The following is a 23,985-nucleotide window of genomic DNA, read 5'->3' on the forward strand; positions in this document are numbered from 1 at the left end:
ATACTGAAGGCTGCAGTCCTTGACCCTCTGCAGTAAGTTGCATGAGGTCCTCCTCAGTTTCAGCGAGCAGGGTTGTGTCATTTGCATAACACAGATTGTTGATAGATCGTCCACCAATCCTAACGCCACGCTTCTCCTCATAGAGCCCAGCCTCTCGGATAATCTGCTCTGCATACAGGTTACATGTGTAAATATTTTGGAGGGTAGTCATAAACTTTGTGGGCCTTAACTGAACCACTGTCTAACCAAAAACACACACAAGAAGTGGAAGTATATATTTAGATTTTTAGAATGGAAGTCTAAATTTTCTAAATCTCATCCACAATTCAAACATAAACAACACTTTCATGTTCTTTTAGTTCTCCTTAAGAACGTCTGGTTCACAATGACTTCTTACTGGTCTCCAGCACCTCAAGAAAAATACTGGCTGGAGAGTTGAAAAGCTATTTTGCAGTCCTAAATAGGGATTCCATCGCCTTATCAGTAATGCAGGACCTTTTGTCATGTAATGTTTTGAGTTAAATTCTTCACTATAATGGAAATAAAACACCCTACTTTAATACCTTGTTACATGTGCAAATACTGAGAAAATTGTTATCAAATTATTTCATATTTCTTTACAACCATTTGTGATGTCTTCTAAGCATATAAACTAATCAAGACACAAAATAACAGCCCTCAGCAAAGTAAATCTTTCCAGAAACAGTTTGTCTTTGCCACCATCTTTCATGTTTCAAACACATGATTATTCATATAATCAAAATACAAAGTGACTAAGTTCAGGTTTCAAGATGCACAGCTATAGTTTGACTCCTTGGGTAAATAAACCAGTCTCATGTTTGGTCTCTGAAAATGGAATTTATAAAAATTAGTTTTAAATGAGAACCTAAACTGAAAGTAGAAAGTGGTGGGTCTAGTCTTTAGGAACTAGATGAAGAGAATCAAGAAAAATTGTCTTATGAAATACAACAATGAGATACAAATAATTTCAGAGAGTCAGACCAGAAAGAAAAAGTACTAGAGACTTGGGGAAAAAAAAGTGTTAGTGTTGGTATTAGATGCACCAAGTCAATCTGTGTTATGGAACCCTATGCATAGTGAAACAAAAGATTGCCAGTCTTGTGTCATTCTCACAACAGGTTGTGGAGGAAGCCATTGTCATTCATGGGGTATTTTCACCAGCTGATTTTTGCAAGAAGCTCACTGAGCCTTTTCTGATAGTCCAAGAGTCTGAGAAGACCCCTGAAATCTACTCAGTATCATAGCAATACACAAACTGACAGACAAGTGGTAGCTACATAGGAAGCACACAAGTCAAGAGACAAGCCAGGTTTCCTGCATGGACAGTGAGAATTCCTCCAATAAATCATCACTGCTCACAAAGAGATAATAGTCAAGTTAACAAAACAAAATGACACGACAAAAAAAATGAAGAAGAGTCAACGTATGGAACCTTTGCTTGTGTTTTGGTTTTTTTTCATCCACAAGCAGGTGGACTTGTCAGAGTTAGCTAACAAGGGGCTGTGGGCTGGGGGTCTCTTGGTTTATAGTCAACCAGCATTTGGTGGGCATGCCTGTATTTTAAAATGTGGTAGTGCTGGACTAAGTCTGCACTTAGGAGGCTCCTGAGAAGTGGTTGGATTCTGGAAGATGGTTTCCTGCAACTTGATGAGTATTAATTGATTTTGGGATGAACATTCTTTTAAGTGGTACAGCAGTGGTCTATTTGCTGTGCTGAATTAACTTGGAGTTATTGTGATGCTGAACACAGTGCCATAGGTGTGTCAAACACCATAATTTACTCATCATGGACAGTGGTGGAGCTCCCAGACTGATTCAGGTTTGGAAGCAGGAATGCCATTTACCTCTTTAAACCACATGCCTCTGGAAACTCTATGAATATAGAGAAACAATGATAGTTAGAGAACAGGGTTCCAGTCTTTTGTTCGTAGGGTCGCCATGAGTCATACTCAACCTGACAGCTCTAACAACAAAAATGAAAACACTAGGACATTAAACCCTCCTTCTTGAGGTATAATGGTTGGAGAGGTAAGGTCATTTTGTCAAGTTCTAATACTATCCTGGGAAGGGGTGAAAAGATAATATAACCCTGTGTTTCAGAGGGTTATTGTTTTGGGTGCTGTCAAGTACGACTCAGTAATCCTAGGAACAAAAAGATCTGAACTCTGTTCTATCCTGCTCCATCCTCACACTTCCTTACACGCAAGAGCTCATTGCAGCAGTCATCACATCAATACACCTGGTTGAGAGTCTTCCTCTCCTTTGTCAATCCTCCACCCTTCCTAGCATCATATCCTTCTCCAAGGAATACCTCCTTCCTAACAACATGCCCAAAGTATGTGAGGCAAGCCTCATCATTCTTGTCTCCAAAGAGTACTCTGGTTGCACCCTCTGCAAGATGTATCTGTTTGTTCTTTCAGTTATCCATGGGATGTTCAGTGCTCTTCTCCAACACCACAGATTAAAGGCATTAATTCTTCCTTTGCCATCCTTATTCACAGTCTAGCTCTCTGATGCACATCAAGTGACTGGAAGGACTATGGCCTGAATCAGACATACCTTAGTCCTCAAATGGGCATCATTACTATTCAATAATTTGAAGAGGTCCCTAACTGCACATTTTCCCAGTGCAAAGTATCTCCTTATTTTCTGATTGCTGGTACTAAGGGTATTTACTGTGGATGCAAGCAAGACAAACTTATTGACAGTTTCAATTTTTCCTCCATCCATCATGATGTCTTTCCAACCAGTGGTAAGAATTTTTGTTGACACTGAGATGCAATCCATACCAAAGGCTGCATTCCTTGATATTCCGCAACAAGTGCTTTAAATCCTCCTCACTTTTAACAAGCAAGATTGTGTCATCTGCATAATGCAGGTTATTGATGACTCTCCCTCTAATCATGATGCCACACTCCTCTTCATAGAGTCAACTTCTCAAATAATTTGCTTAGTATATAGATTAAACAGGAATGGAGAGAGAAGAAAACCCTGCTGTATTCCCCAGCTCTATTCTCACAACAGCCTCCTGGTATAGCTGTGGGCCAGAAGTCTCTTGTTTAAAACAATCAGGACCTGGTGGGCCCTAACTAAATGTCTCCGATTTCAGGCCTCCTGTGTGAAGCAGTTGGATTCTCTAAGGCAAGTTATTTTTTTTTTATTGAAAAGCAATTATAAACTGTTTGGATGGTTTTTATTTCACTAACAATCAAGTATAAGCTAACTGGTCATACAGACCAGCTGTGGTCTGGAAGCCTCTCAAATCAGTCAGGATCACTGTATTTAAAAGCCAGTTGAGCCCTGACTTAAGTCTCCAGTTTGGAGCCTCCAATGTGAAGCAGCTGGATTCTGGAGGGTAAGGTTGTTTTGATTAAATTGAAAGTGTTAATTGTGTTTGGGGAGAACACTGTTCTAAGTGGCACAGCACTTGTCTGTCAGTTTGCTGTGCTAAGATAACTTGGGGTTGCTGTGTTACTGAGAGCTGTGCCCCTGTTGTGTCAAATGCCATAAAGGTTTCAGAGGGTAGAACATGAAATAACTGTGGCAATGCTTACCATGTACAATGATGGTGACGGTCTTGGGAACTGGATGGGGTAGAGTTCCCTGCTCCAGTGGGTCTGCTTACACAGACAAGGACACTAACTGTGCCTTCCAGACACAAGTACTCCTTGAGAGCATCGTTTTCCATAGCCTTGGGAACAGAGGCCAAGACTATGCCACAGCAAATAACCTGTCACCTAATATGCCACAGTGGCCCAAGTTAGCATTGTGGAATCCTACTGCTTATTTTTTCTATGCAACTCTTTTTCATTTATGAGAACATTTTACATATTCAATTGACCTGAATGTTCCCAGTGTGTATTAAGCACTCTGTCTCATGGGCAACAAAAATCGGTAAAGATTATAATTACAGGTTTTATTTTCAGATGTAATATTACATTGAATGTTTAGAATACTCTTTGTTTTTATGATACTTGATATTGGTGTCAGTGTAACTATTTTATTTAAATAAAGTTCCATCTTTGTTAGTGCATTCTGGTAAAAATATGCTTATTTTACCCAGCTAGTACACTGATCATCAATTTGCTGCACTGAAGTAATCTGAGTGTGCTATGATACTAAACCTTGTGACACTGAGGTATCAAATAACATAATGGTCTCCCAATGTGGACAGTGTCTGGTGGAGCTCCCAGTTGTAAAACAGGGTTGGAAGCAGGCTTGGCATCCACTTTCTATACCACATGCCCATGGAAACTATGAACTTGGAGAAATGACAAACTAGAAAGGCAGTAGGTCTTTTGTTCATAGAGTCTCTATGAGTTGCACATGACTTGACGACAATCAACAACAACAATATGAAAATTACTGCCTTATGAAGTTAAGTCTTACCAATAATGAAAGGATGTAGTTTAGGTTGGTATGGTTAGCTTTTTAGGGAGAGAGAACAGCTCAGCTCACATGAAGAGACAGTGTACGTTAAATACACAGACATAAACATGCATGCTTAATTACATGTGCACTCCTAAGAAAGCCATATGCTTAAGGTAAAGAACAACAGTGGAAGAAAAAGCTAACAGGTTACATCATTATAAGTCTCCTCGGAAACAGCCTACTATGTGATGGGCAAGGAATAGCCCAATTTCTTTCACCTATGCAAGCCTTGTGTTTAAGGCTCAGCTCTCACTTCTCTCATCTTCCTTACCACGTACTGTAAACATTATCTGTGCTTGCTTTTAGAACTTCCTAGGTTCTTTCTTGAGTGTCCTGAAAACAAGAACCGTGCATGTATGTTATATCTGCATTGTGTAATCTTTCTTGGTATAGTCATCTTTGTTGAGAAACATTTATTAGTCATGCCAAGCACCATAAAAGGCAGCAAACAAAATGAACATGCTCCATGCTCTCCTGGACCAAGTGAGAATAGCCTAGGGGAAGGGCTCAATACACAACTCCAGGTTTTCTTGGAAATAAGTCAGGTTACAAAATCTTTAATTCCATTACAGATAACTTTCTTTAAAGACATTATTATAGAATACGGATACTGCTCCAATATGAGTCAATCTACATAAGTAAAATACTTTTTTCTTTTCATTATCATTGTTTTTTATTATTAGTTCTCTTTATAAATTCAACCTTTGTCTTCAGGAGTTGGAAACCTAGCATTTGATAATCATATACCAGAAAATACCAGCATGGTATGTAGCATATATCATGTTATTAATGATGCATTTAAAACCAAAACAAAACAAAACACCAAAAGAGAGAATCTTAGGTGCAATGCATTGAAATTTGCATATGCCCTAAATCCTAGACTATTTTTATTATATAGAAAGACTTCTTCATACATACGACCACCTTTATAATGATAAATTTTAAATTATTTTCAGGGGGAAATGTTTTAGAATACCATAGATCTCTCAGAATAAAATATTATTTCTAGGCAATATTATGCAGGATATTCATAATCCTTCATTTATGAAATAATATTTATTATTATAAATGTCCACAAAAGAAAAATCAATTCAAAAGAATTTATGTTATTGTTAGAAACATAGTATCTATCCATGTATCTGTTTGATGTTAATATACTTTGAATTAGGTAATGGATGATGTAAGAGTCAGAAGGCAGTTCATTATTTCATAATTTTAAAGAGCTGCATTTAAAAATCTCCTATATAGAATGGAAATTTAAAAAAAAAAAAAGAATGGAAATTTAGACTAAGTAGGTTGAGAATGTTTACATCAATTAGTAATAAAGAATGGCACTGGTCGTACAGCAGTAGAACTCAAGCCTTTCGCATGAGCGATCTTGGTTCTACAACAGACAAACCATCTCACGTGCTGCCACCACATCCACGGCCCTTCTTTTCAAGGGAGGTTTGCATACTGCTATTTCAATGAACTTATTAAGGCAGCAGAGGGATATCTATCTGTGTTTCACTGACTATACAAAGTCATTTCAATGTGTGGATCACAATAAATTGTGGTTAACCTTGAGGAGAATGGGAATCCTAGGACACTTGATTGTGCTTATGCAAAACTTATACTTGGACCAGGAAGCAGTCCTCAGAACAGAACATGGAAAATTGGCATGGTTCAAAATAATAAAAAAAAAATCAGGAAGGGAGTGCATCAGAGATGCATCCTGTCTCCATCCTTTTCAATCTATATATAGAACAGATCATTCTGAACACTGGGCTTTATGAGGAAGAATGTGGCATCAGGATTGGAAGAAGACTCATCAACAATTTATATTATGCAGATCACACAAACTTGCTTGCTGAAACCGTGGAGGACCTGAAAAGGTCAAGGTCCTTCAACAGTCTCTAACATGGACTGAAGCTCAACATCAAGAAGACAAAGATTCTCACCACTGGGCCAATTGGCAGCACCATGATGGGTGGAGATGATATTGAGGTTGTTAACAGTTACAGCTTGCTCGGCTCCACATTCAACACTCTTGGCACCAGCAGTGAGAATATCAAAAGACAAACTGCATTAGGTAAATGTGCTGCTAGGGATACTTCCAGAATACCGAGAAACAACGATGTCAGTCTAGAGACTAAGGTGCACCTGATCCAGGTCATGGCTTTGCAATTACTTACTACGCATCAGAGAATTGGATAATGGCTAAGGATGAGAGAAGAACAACTGACACTTTGAGTTGTGATGCTGGAGAAAAGTCTTGAACACACCAGGAACCACCCAAAAAACAAACAGGTCTGTCTTGGAGAAGGTGAAACAAAATTTCACCTTGGAGGCTAAGATTTTGAAGCTCCATCTCACATACTTTGGACATGTGGCCAAGAGGGACCGATCCCTGGAGGAGGACATCATGCTCAGAAAAGTGGAGGAACAGAGCAGAAGAGGAAGATCCTAGATAAGATGAATTGGTACAGTAACTAGGGAAATGGGGGTAGGTGTGTCAAAGTCAGTGAGACTGGCTCAGGACAGGGCAGGCTTCAGAGCTATTGTACATAGGATCACTATGAGTCACATAACATATGGCATATAACAACAACAACAACATTAAGGGAGCAGAGATTATAGACTATGACAGTATAGGAAGAAAGGCTTGGCTATCTACTTCTATAACTCAGCCAATGTTCCAGTCTGTAAATAATCATGAGGATGGCACAGTAACAGGAAGGGCTTCATTTCCCTGTGCATAATAAGGTTGTCATAAGTCAGCAGTTAACCCTATGGCCATGACCAGCAACCACAAAGGCATAAATAGTGATCCAGCATAAAGGTAGCCAAGCTAGCAGTTCAGTCTAGAAGTGTCCAGAATATATCACTTTCCAGCTTCACATATCTGAGGGGTTGAGACTAACTTTTAAGATGGAACGTACCCTGGGATTTCCTCAAAATGTTGATTATAGGGCTAAAATTCCTTACCCTGCTGTGAAACTTTGCAGTTCGATAAGACTTGGGAGACAGATTGTACACTGTGTAGTGGTCAAGATGTCTGGAATCCAAAAAGCTTCGTATGTCATCGACTTGATTCCTAAATCCTATGTCAACATTATCCAGAGGAAAGGACATCACTAGGGAGGGGTCACAGAGAAAGAAGAAAAAGTTAAACAAATCTTCAGTCATTGAGGGAGTCAATTTAAAGGTGAGATATTAATTAATAAGTATGAAAAACTTACCAATAATTCTTGAGGTAACATAAGTGAAGTCTAAATCTCCCTTTGTGTAGCTAGAAACAAAGCAGAAAGAGGAGTTCATTAAATAATGAAGGAATGTGTGAAACACAATGTACATGACTGAAACAAAATTTTCATATAAGAATTTTGCTTGCAAATCAATGTAAAATATTAAGAAAAAAAGAGTAAAATACAAAACCCAGCTTTCATTGTGATTGTAATTCATAGCTGTGGCTGCTTCTAATAGTTTGTGTATTATCCCATTTAATTCTCATAACCATTCAAAAACTTAACTCCTATCAGAGTCTAAAAGTAAACCTAAGAAAGGTTAATTAACTGGCCATAGTTCACATGCCAAACAAAAGGCATATGTTGTTTTGCCACTGAATCAATTCCAACTCCCAGATATCACATTAAGAGCCCACGGTACGATGGCAATCACTATATTCCAATGTATGCAAAGGACTAAGTACTCCCAGCTGCACCTGTAACTTCTAAAGGACTCAACTTTATGGATTCAATGACATTTTGCAGATAACCAAACAGACAGTTACAGCTTCCATACAAGTATGTTTAAAAAAGTGACAACCTTTGATGCAGACAAGCAGTTGATGGTCACCAGATCTTTTGGGACCCAGAGAGCCATTTGCTTAACTATGAAGAATGCACGTACCTGCTAACAGATTGTATAACTCTAGAGGAAGTGTCTTTGAGGGTGTCTTTCAAGTTGTCCTTTAGATTACTAAAAAGCCTCCCGGCCCCTCCTTTCACCATGTCAAAGAGACCGCCCCCATAGCTAGGCTCCATGTCTGGAGAAGAGGCACCTGCCAAAGAAAAGTAGAAAAGGAGGTCAGATGGCACAGATTAAAATAAACACTAATCAATTCTTGATTCCTAAAATATCCATAGATCACCTTTAGAAGACTGGGACAGGCATTACTGAACATCACATCCTACTCTCAGAACATATCAACTCTGAGTTACAGCAGGGCACAAATCCTCAGGGACCCAGGACCAGCAATCACTAGAGTGACTGCACCATGCAATTATGTAGCCACTAGCCACTGGTGGAACTGAGTACTTAAAATGTGGCTAGTCTAAATTGAGGTATTCCAGAAGTATAAAATACACATCAACTTTCAAAGATTTAGTACAAGAAAAAATGCTATTGGTACTGCTGGGTGCCATGGAGTCAGAATCAATTCATAGCTGACCTTCCAGCAAATTTTCAGAGGCAGAAAATTGCATGGGAGGAGACTACCCATCCTGCTCCCACAAACCATCTGGTGGATTTGAAGCATGTGCCTTTAGAACTGCAGCACCGCTTTTTACCACTAGGCCACCATAAAATACTTTGTGAACGGAAAATGTTTTCAATATACTGAGTGTAATAAGTTACATAACACTAAAATGAATTTTGCCTGTTTTGTTTTACTTTTAAAATACAGCTTCTAGAAAACGGAATTATATATGTGGTCTGCATTATGCTATTTTTACACAGTGCTGTCTGGAAAACCTGATGAGGAAAAGCAGAGATCAGGAGGTTCTCCTGCCCCTCACTGGGAAGTGATTGTACCCAAATACTCTCAACGTCACAATCAGCTCACAACAGGGACATCTAAAAGGTTGCCACAGAATTCTTAGATCTGAACATGTATAGCAGTTATTAATGTTGTTTGCCAAATATTTCCATTTTGCCCTCCTTAACACCACCAACAAAATAATCATCATCATCCAACCCATAGCAACCCTATGGAATAGTTCCACAGGGTTTACAGGGTTGAAATCTTTACAGAAACAAACTGTCACATCTTTCTCCTACAGAGGGGACAATGAGTTCAAGTCATTAACTTGCTAGTTAGCAACTGAATATTTAACCACTTCACCACTTGGTCATTCTCCTTAAGGGCATCATAAAAGCATACTGCCTAGCCCTTTCTATTCAAGTGAAGTTCTTCACACAGTGTCAGCCCAAGGATCCTTAACCTCACACTACAGATGCGTTGGATGAGATATATCTCAGGTGGCAGGATGGTGACATTGTAGTGTGTTTAGCAACATCCCTTGTATGGACCCACTAGATGCTGCTGTTGTTATGTGCCATCAAATTGCTTACGACTCATTGTGTTGTTGTTATGTGCCATCAAGTTGCTTGTGACTCATTGTGACCCTATGTACAATAACCTTTAAACCTGCTCTATCCTGTGCCAACTTTATTCTCTCTGACACACCTATCTTCATTACCCCAGTCACTGTATCAATCCATCTCATTGATGGTCTCCCTCTCTTTCTCCATCCCTCCACCTTTCCAAGTATGATGTCCCCGCCTCTGCGAGGATTGGTCCCTCCTTGAAATATATCCAAAGTATGTCAGACAAAACTTTAGAATTCTTGCCTCCAAGGAACAGCCTGGCTTCACCCTCTCTAGGATGAACCTGTATGTTCTCCTAGCAGTCCATGGTATATTCAACACTCTTCACCAGCAACACAGCTCAAAGACATCAATTTGCTTTCTATGATACCTAGTCATTACCCAGCTCTCTGATGCAAAGCATGCAATTGTGAAGACTATGGCCGGGATAGGGTGCACCTTAGTCCCCAGACTGATGTCATTGCTCTTCAGTACCCTGGAGAGGTCCCTCACAGCTGACTTCCCAAGGCAATTTGTCTCTTGATTTCGTGGCTGTTGGTACCCAGAGTGTTGATTGTGGAGCCAAGCAAACTAAAGCTGTTAACAATCTCGATCTGGAATAATACAAAATATTTCTAGACATTGTTATTTTCCCCTAGGAAATAAAACTGCTTATATTTGAGAACCAGAGCTCTGGCCTATGACATGTGAGTGGAAGCTTTGTTTGTCACCTACAGGTTAAAATGTTTAATTTGAGTACAAGACTCTCCTAACACGCTTCCTTTTTCTCTCATTCTATCTCCCCCTCCTTCTCATTCTCTCTCTTTTCTCCTGTTATGGAAACCAGTAAGGATGGATATGGAGGTTGTGCTGTTTTGGACTCTTGGGTCCATGGAAAAGGAGATGTGGTACATAATTTTTCATTTACTTGTAATAAATATGCAACATGAATAAGAATTAATTCTTGCTACTAGAAGTCACTAATATTTTGAGAATGCTAATTACTACTATATAGTGTGCTCTAGAAAGACTCCTACAAGCAGGAAGCAAGTATCTGTGTAAAAGAAGCTAATAATACACCCAAGCAGATATATGCATACCGATGTGTATTGAGGCTTTGTTCACAATAGGAAAGAGTTGGAAACAACCCAAGTGCCCATCAGCAAACGAATGGATAGAGAAGATGTGGTATATTCACATAATGGATTACTATGCTGCACTGAAAAACAAGGAACTCATGAAATATTGGACAAAATGTCTGACCCTGGAGGACATTATGCTGAGTGAAGTATCTTAGTCACAGAAGGACAAATATTGCATAGTGCCACTGTTGTAAAACGGAAGACTGAAAAAGAGGGGATAAATAGTGTATACTGCATTGAAACAGATAAGGGAGAGATATATGGGATATAATAATATAATTAAAAGGGATATATGATTAGGTATTATTGTCATGATAGGAGCCCAGAATGAAGGCTGCATAATGGAGTGGACTTTGAGGGGGAAGGATTGTATAACAGTGAAAGATTTTTTCTTTTACTTTTCAAAGAGAAGAGCGAATAGAAGAGGGGAGGAGTGGGCAAGGAGAAAAGTGCAGCAATAAATAAATGGAAACCCTAAGTCTCTGTAAACTTTCATTAAAATTAATAAAAATAAAGAAGATAATAATAAAGATGTACTAATATCAAGACCATTAGAATTGCTCTCACCTGATTCCGGACCAGGTTTGCTATTCTCTAGCTATGTAACCTTGGGTGGTCACATCTTCCTAAGCTTCTGTCTTCCTGCCAATAAAATAGGCATAAAAGCAGTGACTACCTCACTACAAAATGATTACATGAGTCTTTGTAAAACTCTTAGAATAGGACCCAATGTATTTAGGGATCAGTAGATAGTAGCTATGCTACTATCTGTGGAAAGAAATCACTGAAGAAGTGCAGTATCAGTAGTGAAAACCAGACCAGGTGTTGACTGTGGGACAGACCACCAATTACTAAAGTGCAAGTACAAATTGCAGACAAAGAAAATGAAATAATCCACAGGAGCTAACATACAACATTAAGTCTATGCTAGGTGAATTTAAGAATCGTCTTAAGAACAGGATTGAAGCAGTGAACACCAATGACTGAAGACTGAAAGGACACCAAGGGTATCACCCATGAAGAGACCGAAAGGTCACTACAAAGAAGGAGGAAAAAAAAAGCAAAATGGGTGTCAGAAGAGACTATGAAAATTCCATGGTATCAATAAAGAAGTAAACACAAAAGGAAGAGACAATGAAAGGCTGAACAGAGTATTTTAAAGGAAGCTCAAGAAGAAAAATCTAATTGTAACAACAGAATATGCAAAGAGCTAGAGCCAGAATAAAAAGGGAAGAACTCAATTGGCATTTTTCAAGCTCAAAGAACTGAAAAACAAATTTGAGCTTCAAGTTAGAACACTGAGGGCTATGGGCAAAATCTTGAATGACAGAAGATGCAACAAAAGAAGATGGAAGGAATACACTGAATCATTGTACCAAAAAGAGTTAGGTGACACTGAAAAATTTCAACAAGTCCCATACGACCAAGAGTCAATGCAATGAAAGATGAAGTTCAAGCTGCACTGAAAGCATTAGCAAAAAATAAGGCCCCAGGAATTGATGTACTACCAAGTGACATGTTTCAGTAAGAGATGCAGCCCTAGATGTTCTCACCAGTCTATGCCAGGAAATTTGGAGGGCAGCTGTCTGTCCATAAGACTGGAAGAGATCTATATTTGTTCCCTTTGCTAAAGACCTATTAAATTAAATTAAAATGTGGGATCTATATTTGTTCACCTTTCCCAAGAAAGGTGGTCCAACAAAATGTGGAAATTATCAAATATTAAAATAAATATCACATGCAAGTAAAATATTGTTGAAAGTCATTTCAAAACAGAAAAGTACACTGACAGGGAACTACAGCTAGAAGTTCAAGCTGAATTTAGAAGAGGGTGTAACAATAAGGCTATCACTGCTGGTGTCAGATGGACCCTGGCTGAAAGCACAGAATATGAGAAGAATATCTATTTGTGTTTTCCTGACTCTAAAATGGAATTTGTGTATATCATAACAAATTATAGCTAATATTGAGAAGAATGGAAATCCCAGAATACTTCACTGTGCTCGTGAGAAATCTATACCTAGATCAAGAAGTTGTTGTCTGACTAGAACAAGAGAACACTGCATGGTTTAAAATCAAGAAGGGTGTGTGTGTGGGATGTATCCTTTCTACATACCTATGCTATGTGTATGCTGAACAAGTAATTTGTGAAGGTGGACTCCATGAAGAGGAACATGCCATCAGGATTGAAGGAAGACGCATCAAAAAACTGCATTACACAGATGACACACCTTGCTTGCTGAAAGTGAGGAGAACATGAAGTGCTTGCTGCAGCAGATCAGGAACTACAGCCTTTGGTATGGATTACATCACAACAAAAAGAAAACAAAAGTGCTCACCACAAGACCAACAACAGTCAACCTCATGCTAGGTGGAGAAAGGATTGAAGCTGCCCATAATCTCATCTTTCTTAGAGCAACAATCAACACTTGGTGTTAGCAGTCGGAAAATCAGGTAAATGTATTACATTGGGCAAGTCCACTGTCAGAGACCTTTCCACAATACTTAAGAGCAATGATGCCAATACAAAACCAAAGTGCACCTAATTCAGGCCATGGTCTTACTATACATCAGAAAGCTGAACAATGAATAAAGATGACAAAAGAAGAACTGATGCCTTTAAGTTGTGGTGCTGGAGTAGATTAGTGAATGTCCTATGGACTGCCAAAAGAACAAACAGAAAGGTCTTGGTGAAAGTGCAGCAAGAGTACTCCTTGAAGGCAAAGATGATGAAATTTCATCTCTTATACCCTGGGCATGTAGCTGTGGACATAAGCAAGGCTATTTCTTGGAAAGCAGTATCATGCTTGGAAAGACAGAGGCTTAGCAAAGGAGAGGAAGACCCTCAAAGAGATGAACTTATACAGTGATTGCAACAATGAACTAAAGTGTGTCAGAAATAATGAGGATGGCATAGGATAGGGCAAGGTTCAGATCTCTCGTTCATAGGGTCACTAAGAGTCATACTCAACTTCACAGAGCACTTAACATGTTGTTACTATGTGTCAAACACAGAAATTCCTAGGCTGATGATATTTTTCTATCTTTACTAACATTCCCACTATTTAATAGCTTTATTAACTTTACCACTAATTGTAATGCCCTATTTTTTAAAGCACAGTATCTAAGATTTTTCAATTCATAAAATACTCATGAAATAAGAACTATACTTGCTAATACTTAACATAGTACTTATTACATTATTACATCCTTAAGGATTTTACCAAAACTAACTCATTTAATCCTCATAGCAATCTGATGTGGTGAATAATATGATTATTTCCATTTCATATGTCATTAAATGGAGCCCCCGAAGGTAAATAACTTCTCTTTTTAATTTTTTTAAAATTTCTTTAATGTGCATACAAGTAGTAAGTCAATGGTAATTTGAATTCTCAGGTAAATCACTCAATCATCTCTCTTCTTCCTCCCAAACCCATGCTAAACTTGATGACAGACACAAAAGTATTGTCTACTGAGTTATATAATACAGCAAGAATGCTCCTTTAACCTTTATAATAGTGTAATTCCATACAGTGAGAAAATAGGAAGTGTTCATTATCCCAAATTTCACAGAACAAAAAGGAAAAATGTAAGCTAACAGAAGAGACACAACTCACGTAAGACTTTACAGCTAACAAATGATAGAGCCAGAGATGAAAAGCCAGATCTAGTAAATTCTGTAGCCATTCTATATGTCATTTCACAGTATTTTTCCTGGTGTCCTATCAAGTCACTATCTGAACGCCTGTAATCAGGATGGTACTTGCCTACCTCAGATATACTTCCTCTCTTCCTATTCTTTGCTGTCCTCCACCTCCCATCAACATACCTTTCATCTGGCTGCTCTCATCAGCAGATGGCTCCATAACAGGCATTCTCACAAATCACCACATCTGTCAGTTCAGTCAGGCCAATGTCATCATGCAGGCGGCAGCCTGAGCTCAGTCACCCCCACTAAGGAAAATGCCAGAAACTGGTCTGAAAGGCAGGCTTAGTAAGACTGGAGCCACAAATTTGAGCCTGTTCTTTTATATTACATCTAATTTAAAATAAAAACAAAGACTAGGGTACATGTCCTCATGTGACAATCTATAGTATGTCTTCATTTTAAATATGTTTCTGTTGTTGTTATGTGCCATCAAGTCGCTTGCGACTCATAGCGACCCTATGCACAACAGCCCTAAATTCTGCTCTGTCCTGTGCCAATCGCACTCTCTGACCCCCATCCTGATTACCCGAGTCACTGAGTCAATCCACCTCATAAAAGGCCTTCCTCTCCTGTGCTGTCCCTAAACCCTCCCAAGCCTGATGTCCCTCTCCAAGGACCAGTCCCTCCTTACAGCATGTCCAAAGTATATTAGATGAAGCCTCAGAATCCTTGCCTCCAAAGAGCAGCCCAGTTTAACCCTCTCCAGGATGAATCAGTTTGTTTTCTTAACAGTCCATGGTATCCACAACACTCTTTTCCAGTACCACAGCTCAAAAGAATCAATTCTCATGCTATCCTCCCTAGTCAATGTCCTACTCTTTGATGCATAACAAGTGACTGCAATGACCATGGCCTGTTAGTCTCCAGAGAGACACCATCGCTCTTCAGAACTTTGGAAAGGTCCCTAGCAGCAGACTTTCCCAGCCTAATACGTCTTTTAATTTCCTGGCTACTGGTGCTAAGAGTGTTGACTGTGGAGTCAAGCAAACTAAAGCTGTGAACAATCTCAATCTATTCACCATCCATCCTGATGCTGCCAATTGATCCAGTGGTGAGAATCTATCTCTTCTTGACATTGATCCTCAATCCATATTGAAGGCTGCAGTCCTTGACCCTCTGCAGCAGGTACTTCAGGTCCTCTTCAGTTTCAGCAAGCAGGGTTGTGTCATCTGGATAACGCAGATTATTCAGAGATCTTCCACCAATCCTGATACCATATTTCTCCTCATAGAGTCCAGTCTCACGGATAATCTGTTCTGCATACAGTTTGAAAAGATATGGAGACAGGACACATCCCTAGCATATGTGCCCTTCCCAATTTTGAACCATGCAGTGTTTCCTTGCTCTGTTCTGACAAATGCCTCTTGGTCCAAGTATAGGTTTCGCATTAGCATGATCAAGTGTTCTGAAATTCCCATTCTTCTCAGAGTTAGCCACAGTTTTTTTATGATCCACACAGTCAAACACCTTTACATAATCAATGAAACACAGACATTGCTCTGGTATTCCCTGCTTTCAGCTAAGATCCATCTAACATTAGCTACAATATCCCTAGTTCCACGACCCCTTCTAAACCCAGCCTGGACTTCTGGCAGTTCTCTGCTGATGTGCTTTTCCAGTCGTTTTTGGATAATCTTTAGTAGACTCTTGCTTGCATGTGAAATCAATGATATTGTTCTATAATTTCCACACTCTGTTGGGTCACCCATCTTTGGAATGGGAACAAATATAGATCTCTTCCAGTCCGCTGGCCAAGTGGTGGTTCTCCAGATTTCTTAGCACAACCTGGTGAGCACAGCCAGGGCAGCATCTGTTAGCTGAAATACATCAATTGGTATATCATCTATTCCTGGGGCCTTATTTTTTGCTATTTCCTTCAAAGCAGCCTGAACTTCTTCCTTCAGCACCATAGGCTCTTGCTCCTATGTTGTTTCATGAAATTCTTCTGTGTCTGCCAATTCCTTTCAGATAAAATGAAACAAAATATTTACAATTCATTCCATCTCCATCTCTAGCAATTGCTCCAGTCAGAACACACTTATGATACAGGATTGTTCTAAGTGACACAAAATTGATTACCTAGATCTCTTACGATTCCGAATTTCATGCGAGCACAGAACTCTAACACACCAGCCTATTAAAGGATATAAATATATCTTATTACCTAAAAAGTCAAAGCTCTGCCATCCCTCAAGATCAATGCACTCTAGCAGCTACATACAGCCTTTAAATTCTTGAAGAGCCAGAACAGTTTGCCCAAGTCCATCTGTAACCTCCACACACCCAAAATATATATCAAACTAATCAACACACACACACACACACACACAAAAAGCCCTCCTGGTTCATTTAGGTAGGTGTCCCAGCTCTTCTTGATGATATGAGGCCATGAAGCAAATACTCTGTAAAAGACATCTGAGCCTAAGTGAGTTAAGAGAAAGGAGTGGGAGTTTTTTAGTTTGACACAAACAAAGTGGGAAGTGCTGCACTCAGAAAGTGACATTCAATGAACAAATATTTTAAAAAAAACCATGAACTGGAGGAAGAGAAGGGGTGGTAGTAAAATGTACAACAATAAATGAATGAAAATTTAACGTTTCTGTAATCCTTCATTAAAATCATAATTTAAAAATTTTATTAAAAAAACCCAGAAAGTGAAAGTCAGAAGAGAAACAATGACTATACTACATCAGGAGTCTAAAAACTATCACCTGCTGGTACAGTCCAGAAAATATGACTCTTTCTTCACTTTTTAAATTGTGGGGTTTTTGTTTGTTTTTTTTTAAATTGCCTATTGGGAGGGTGGAGGGACAGTGCAGGAGAGGAAGACCCTCGATGAGATGTATTGATTCAGTAACTGGGGTAATTGGGGCAGGTGTGCCAGAGATGGTGAGATTGGCACAGGATAGGGCAGAGTTTAGGGCTGTTGTATATAGGGTCACTATGAGTCGCAGGCAACTCGACGGCACATAACAACAACATTGGTCCGGTAGTGAGGGTTTCTGTTTTCTTAATGTTGAGATGTAATCCAAACTGAGACTTTAGAATTTGATCTTTTGGGGCAAGTGCTTCAATTTGCCCTCATTTCAGCAAGCAAGGCTACATCACCTGCAGAATGTATGTGGTTAAGTCTTCTTCCAATCCTGATGCAATATTCTTCTTCATATAGTACAGCTTCTCAAATAATTTATTCAGATAAAAACACTGATGCATACTCTTCCTGGTTTGAGACCATGCAAGATTTCCTTATTCTGCTTAGACAACTGCCTCTTCGTCTATGCATGAGCTTTCAATGAGCACAATTAAATGTTCTGAGATGTCCATTCTTCTCAATGTTTTCTATAATTTGTTACAATTCACACAAACATCTTTAATATTCAATAAAACAGAAGTAATCATAATTTTGGTAGTTTCTTCTTTCAACCAAGATCCATCTAACATCAGCAATAATGTCTCTAGTTGTTCCATGGCCTCTTTTAATTCAGTTGAATTTTGGGAGTTCTCTATGTATTTGTCTAAGACATTTTTAAAATTATCTTCAGGAAGATTTTACTTGCATGTAGTATTAACAATACTGTACTATAACTGAAGAACTCTGTTGGGTCACCTATTTTTTAGAAGGAGAATACAGATTTCTTCCAGTTAGTGGGCCAGGCAGTCGTCCTGACATAGGCTAATGAGTACATCCAGGACTCCATCTTTTGTTGAAATTGAAACAACTGAAGCACATCAACTGATATTTCTGCAATTTCTGGGGAGTTCTTCTTAGTCAAGATTTTCAGTAAGGCTTGAAGTTCTTCATTACCATTATTTCTTGTTAATATACTTCCTGATGTGATTCTTTTTTGGTACAGTAACTCTGTTGTGTGTTCCTTCAATTTTTTTAAACGAAATTTTCCTGAATCCTTCAACATTTGCTCACAGAGTCCTCAGTATTTCAATGCAAGTCCTGAATTGTTCTTTAATCCTTTCTAGGTCAGAAGTACTGAGCAAACTTGCTGCCCTTGAAAATATTTTGTTCAGTTCTCTCACTTAACCATTTCTTACCTTCACTTTGACCTCTCTAATTTTTTAGTGCAAGTTTCACAGTCTCTTCTGACACCTATTTTGGTCTTTTCTTTCTTTCATGTCTTTGTAACAATCTTTTGCCTTCTTTACGGATGATGTCCTTGATGTCATTCTATAGTTCATCTGGTCTTTCAATCACTAGTGTTCAATGCACCAAATATATATTCTTAGGATGGTTTTAAAATTAAATTGGCATAGATTAAAGCTCTAATTTTGGTTCTCATGTGCTTGTTTTACTTTTCTTCAGCTTCAATTTGAACTTGCAAATCAATAATTGATGGTCCATTCCACAATCAGTCCCACCTCCCTGTTTTGACTGGTAATACTGAGCTTCTCCATCAACTCTTCCACAGATATAGTCAATCTGAGCCCTGTGTAGTCCATTCAGTGAGGTCAATGTGTTATAATTGCTGTTTTATGGGGTGTGTTGTTTTGGGGTTGGTTTGGTGGTGTTTTTTTTCCAGGAAACTCTTTATAATGAATAGATCATTGATTGTACGAAATTCTATCATTCAATTTCCAGCCTCATTTTTGTCATGTCCTACTACTAAATAATACAGCATGCTTAATATAAGAAAGAGACAGAGAGCAGAGGACTCTTGTCAACAGTCCCAGTTTCTAGGAAATCAGTCTTTCTCAGTGGATCCTCTGGGTAACTAAAAAAAATATTTCTACAGAAGAATAACCTTTCAAGAAAGCTTTCATCATTCAGTGTGTGAGAAACTATACATTATAATTACAGTGTTCAATACCAGCCTGATTGAGACATGACTGAAAAACTCAAATTTGACATTAAGTTCTAGTCCTATCTGTGATCCTGTTTACAACTAGGGAATTTTCAACTATGATTATTTAAATGTCATGATGCTCCAGATACTGTGTCCTGGTCTCAACTAATTTGACAACTACAGGTTAAAAACACCCTAAGGTAAACAGCTTACAGAGATGCACCATCATTATCTGTCCTAGGAATTTAATTCCTTCTCCAACACTCATGCTTAGGCAAGGAATTAGTGTTATAACAACAGAAAGTGTTGATATTAATAGTCTTAATAGATTTTTCAGCTTTAAAGTATGTAGGTTAAGTGTCTTCAACTCAATTCTGAGTCCCAGCACATTATGCACCTCTACTCTGCCTGGTCCTGCTCTTTGCTAACACCCCACTTTTTCAAGCATGTTCTTTCCAAGGACTGGTCCCTCTTTATAATATGTCTAGAGTATGTGAAATGATGGTTCACCATCCTTGTTTCTAAGGAATATCCTGGCTGCATTTTCTCCAAGAGATCTGTTTGTTCTTTTCATAGTCGATGGTTTGGGTCAGGCACACCTTAGTGTTTGCATTTATACACTTGATCTTTGGCACCTTAAAGAAGTCCCCAGCTTGAGATTTGCCCAACGCAACATGTTAGGTTTGGTTTTTGGTGGTTTTTTTTGTTTGTTTTGTTTTTTTCAATTTCTTGACTGTGTTTCTAAAGATTTTGATCCTGGCTCAAGTGAAATGAAATCTCTGACAACTTCATTATGATGTTGTTGCTTCAGTTGTGAGAATTTTTATTTTCTTTATGTTAAAGGTAAAATCTACATATGCTAAAGACTAGTCTTTCATTTTTTCAGTAAGTGCTTCAAGTCCTCTTCACTTTCAGCACACAAGGGTGTATATCATCTGCTTAACATAGTTTGTTTGAGTATTCTCGCAATCCTGTTGCCAGTTTCTGCTAGACATACTCCAATTTATCAAATTATCTGGTTATCTTACCAATTGAGTAGGTATGTTGAAAGGACACAACCCTGACCTAAAACTTTCCTAAATTTAAATTATGCAGGATATCCTTGTTCAAAGGTCTGCTTTTCTTAGTTTGTATAAGGCTCTTCATATGCACAACGAAGAGTTCTGAAATTACCATTGTTCTCAATGTAACCAGTATTTTATTATGATCTACACGGGCAAGTTCCAACAATTAGAAAACTGTTATCACACAGGGTTATATCTAGTTGGTTACATGTATTATGAAAATTCATCACCATTGAGCCAATTCTATTATCTAGCTATAACAATGAAAAAAAAAAAAATCTATTTCTCCAGCTTCCAGACTAAAAAATGTAATAAAACCTTTATTCTCTATTCATCTTATTTCAGAGAAGTGTAGAGGAAAGATAATGGGCTTTGAAAGGAGAGGGCCTAGATTTTAACTTCTATTTCTCACTTAAAGGATGTGTCCCCTTGGGCAAGTCATTTAAATGCCCAAAGTCTCTACCCTCTCACCCTATAAACTGAAACTAATCAAGAATAAATGTTTTCTTCATGATGTCAAGAGGGCCAGGTAAGGATATTTATAGCAAAATTTTTTTTAAGTAGTGAAATTTTTTATAATGATTGATTTTTATTTTCATTCTCAGGAATTCATCTCTCTCTTTTCCACAGAGTACCTACCATAGAATGGAAAGGCCTCCAAAACAACAAATAAAAAATTTAGAGAAAAAGTAAATTAACTGACTAAATCAACCATTTCCCAAGTGAGGCAACAGATTAGGCTCAGATCCCCAAGGTTAAAATATGGGTTTAGTTGTCAATCAGAACTTTGGATCCCATTTCTGCTACTGGCTGTATAGAGAGTCTAGGGAAGTTATGTAATTGATTAAAGTCTTGAATTCCTTATCTGCAAAAATGGAGATTTTTAATAAAGTATCACATAGGGTATTGGTATTATGTAAGATAAAGTTTTGTAAAACCCTTAGCATAGTATCTGGGTGTTGTAAGCACTTAATAAGCAATAGCTACCATGTGTATGTGGGGGATGGAAAGGTTAAACTATGAAAAATACTGACTCCAGCAAAGTTAGGCAGCCTCAAAGCGGGGGGGAGGGGGGGAGGAAAAAGAAAAAAAAAAGCCAAGCCTGTTGTTCGTTTCCACGACTGACAAAGCCAGAGCACACCGAGGAGGTATGGAATAAGGAGTAGACTCTTACTGAACCTTCCAATTACAGCACTTATAAACACTTCTTTTTCAACAGCTTGAGATCACAATACATAGCAAGGTAAACCTCTTCATAACTCTGGGTTTGTTCTTCTCTCCTTGAAGTGTCACGGTACGATGAGTGGTATGGAGACCACTTACAACCAATTACATGTTATTTGCAAAAACAATATTATTCAGGCTCATACAAACTTTGTAGTGTTGTGTGGCTTTAAGAGAACCACAAACTTAGGGTCTTATTGAATTTTAAAAGTGAAGAAATATTTTGCATAATTTCCCAAGTCCCCTTCAGTTATAAATTCTTTCATGCTATCACCGTGAAACACAATCTATTAAAGTCATGTTCTATCTGCAAAACTATTTTCATTAATGGCTAAACTGAACCTTTACACCAAGCAGAGTGGCAGGTAAGAAGGAGCCAGAGGATATAGGTATGCTGAAGTTATTATCATGGCAGAACGTGGATCTGAAACTGGGTTTGGAGATCCAAAGCCTTAGTCCTTATCTAGAATTCCAGGTTGCCTTCCTTCGGGAGGGCCTTTGTCTCTGGTGCTCTCATTTCCCCATCTCCCTTGTACCTCAATCCTAGGAACCAAAATGGTCTCACTTGTGTTGGAATTATTTGTTCTTCTGTCCTCAACCCCTGAAAATCTGGGTTTTCAATAACAAGAACTATGTTTCATGCTTTTTCATGCTCCCCAAAAGTCCTTATACTAGGTATATGGTAATAAGTGAATAAATGTGAAGTTGAGGAGCTGAAGAACACAAGTATCATTCTTCATGATGTCAGGAAAGATGCCAGGGTGGCAAAATAGGCCAAACAGATTAATCTAGGCAGCCCTCGTCTTGGTCTGTCTACAGACAGTAATTCTGACAGGAGCCTCCATTGTCTATCTTCTCTTCAAGGAATTTCTGAGAATAGCATTGACTCTTCCACTACCCATTAACCATAGGTCTCAAGAAACTGTACAAGAGTATTCTTGTACAGAAGACTAAATAGTTAATGAGAAGATTGGAGAGAAAGTTTCATCTTCAGACAGACTGCTGTTAGTTGCAATCAAATGCGCTACTTCTCCGAATGATCATGTGTGTAACAGAAGGAAATGTCGGCTGCATGAGAAAGGTAAAACAAACTAATTAAGTAACAGATGCTAGTTCTTCTTTCCCAAAGGGATCAAAAATCTAAAAGAGAATAGGAGTAAAAAAAAAAAAAAAGAAATATCATCAAAGTGAAAACCACATAGGGACCAATCAATATTAAAACTGCACATAAACAGACAAAAGGCAAAGCAGCGATTAATAGGCTGTTAGTTGCTGGAGAAATTCCAGATAAATGAACATAACACATTTTGTTCCCTTATGAGTCATAAAAATCAGGCTACAGTTGTCAATCCAAATTCTACCCAATAAACTCCCATATAAAATTATGACATGCATATTATTTCATTTAATTCAACAAATATACTGAGTAACGATAGTTTGCCAGGAAGACAAAGATACATAAAATATCTTCGTAATACCTGGGACAAATAAAGAGGCCTGGCATTATTAAATAATAATGATCAAATCTACTTAACTAGGTCAGAAGCTCCAGTGGAAATCTGAAGCAGAAGAAAGGTTTTTTTACCTGCCAACAACATGGCCTCTCAACCCCAAGAAGTAAAAGACTATCAACTCTTTCTTTTTTCTCTCCCCTAACCAAAAGATCATGGTTTAAATTACATCAACAACATTGAGACATTTCCCTTTTAATTACCAGCCCTGTTGCCTGGAACAGAGAAAATGTCTTTGTTGCTATCTGATCCTGCCCATGATGAAGGATTGAGATAAGGGAGGACTGGTGGCCTGCTTAAAGAGCTCTGGCAAGGGGGGGGGGGGGAGGGGGGGTATGAAAAACCTCTTCTTAACATTTTAGCTCCACTTCTGGAGGACAGGCAAAAAGAAAGATAACAGATGCCCCAAAGTATGACAGGAACTTAACAATTCTCCCATACTTACAAACAATTTTAGGAAAACAGTGTGCTTATTGTGCAAATACAAGTATAGCTAGAGTTCCCAATCCCCTTCCTCTTCAGTGTCTTCGCAACTGAGGCACAAACAGACACTTGTACACCAATGTTCATAGTGGCATTATTCACCATCACAAGGTCATGGAAACAGTCCAACCACAAGTGAATGGATTGAGAAGTTGTGGTACATTCACAAAATGGAATACTATGCAGCACGCAGGAACAATCATTTTGTAAATTAGTACCTAAATTGGGAGGGACTGGAGAGCAGTATGCTGA

The 23,985-nt window shown here is 38.5% G+C and overlaps 1 protein-coding gene across 3 annotated transcripts in view; it reads right to left on the minus strand.

Moving 5' to 3' along the window:
* The window catches only part of DNAJC6 (DnaJ (Hsp40) homolog, subfamily C, member 6), a 239,428-nt gene that overhangs the window by 47,555 nt on the left and 167,888 nt on the right, over nt 1-23,985 (minus strand). For all 3 annotated transcript variants that reach the window (XM_006879763.1, XM_006879764.1, XM_006879765.1), the window contains exons 2-4: nt 8,344-8,494; nt 7,674-7,723; nt 7,420-7,568 (exon numbers count right to left, since the gene is read on the minus strand). In XM_006879763.1, coding sequence (XP_006879825.1) covers nt 7,420-7,568; nt 7,674-7,723; nt 8,344-8,494 — 350 coding nt within the window. The remainder of the gene's footprint in view (nt 1-7,419; nt 7,569-7,673; nt 7,724-8,343; nt 8,495-23,985) is intronic.

This window comes from Elephantulus edwardii, unplaced genomic scaffold, assembly GCF_000299155.1.
Source record: "Elephantulus edwardii isolate Elephantulus edwardi_28Jun2011 unplaced genomic scaffold, EleEdw1.0 scaffold00005, whole genome shotgun sequence".
NCBI classification, from domain to species: domain Eukaryota; kingdom Metazoa; phylum Chordata; class Mammalia; order Macroscelidea; family Macroscelididae; genus Elephantulus; species Elephantulus edwardii.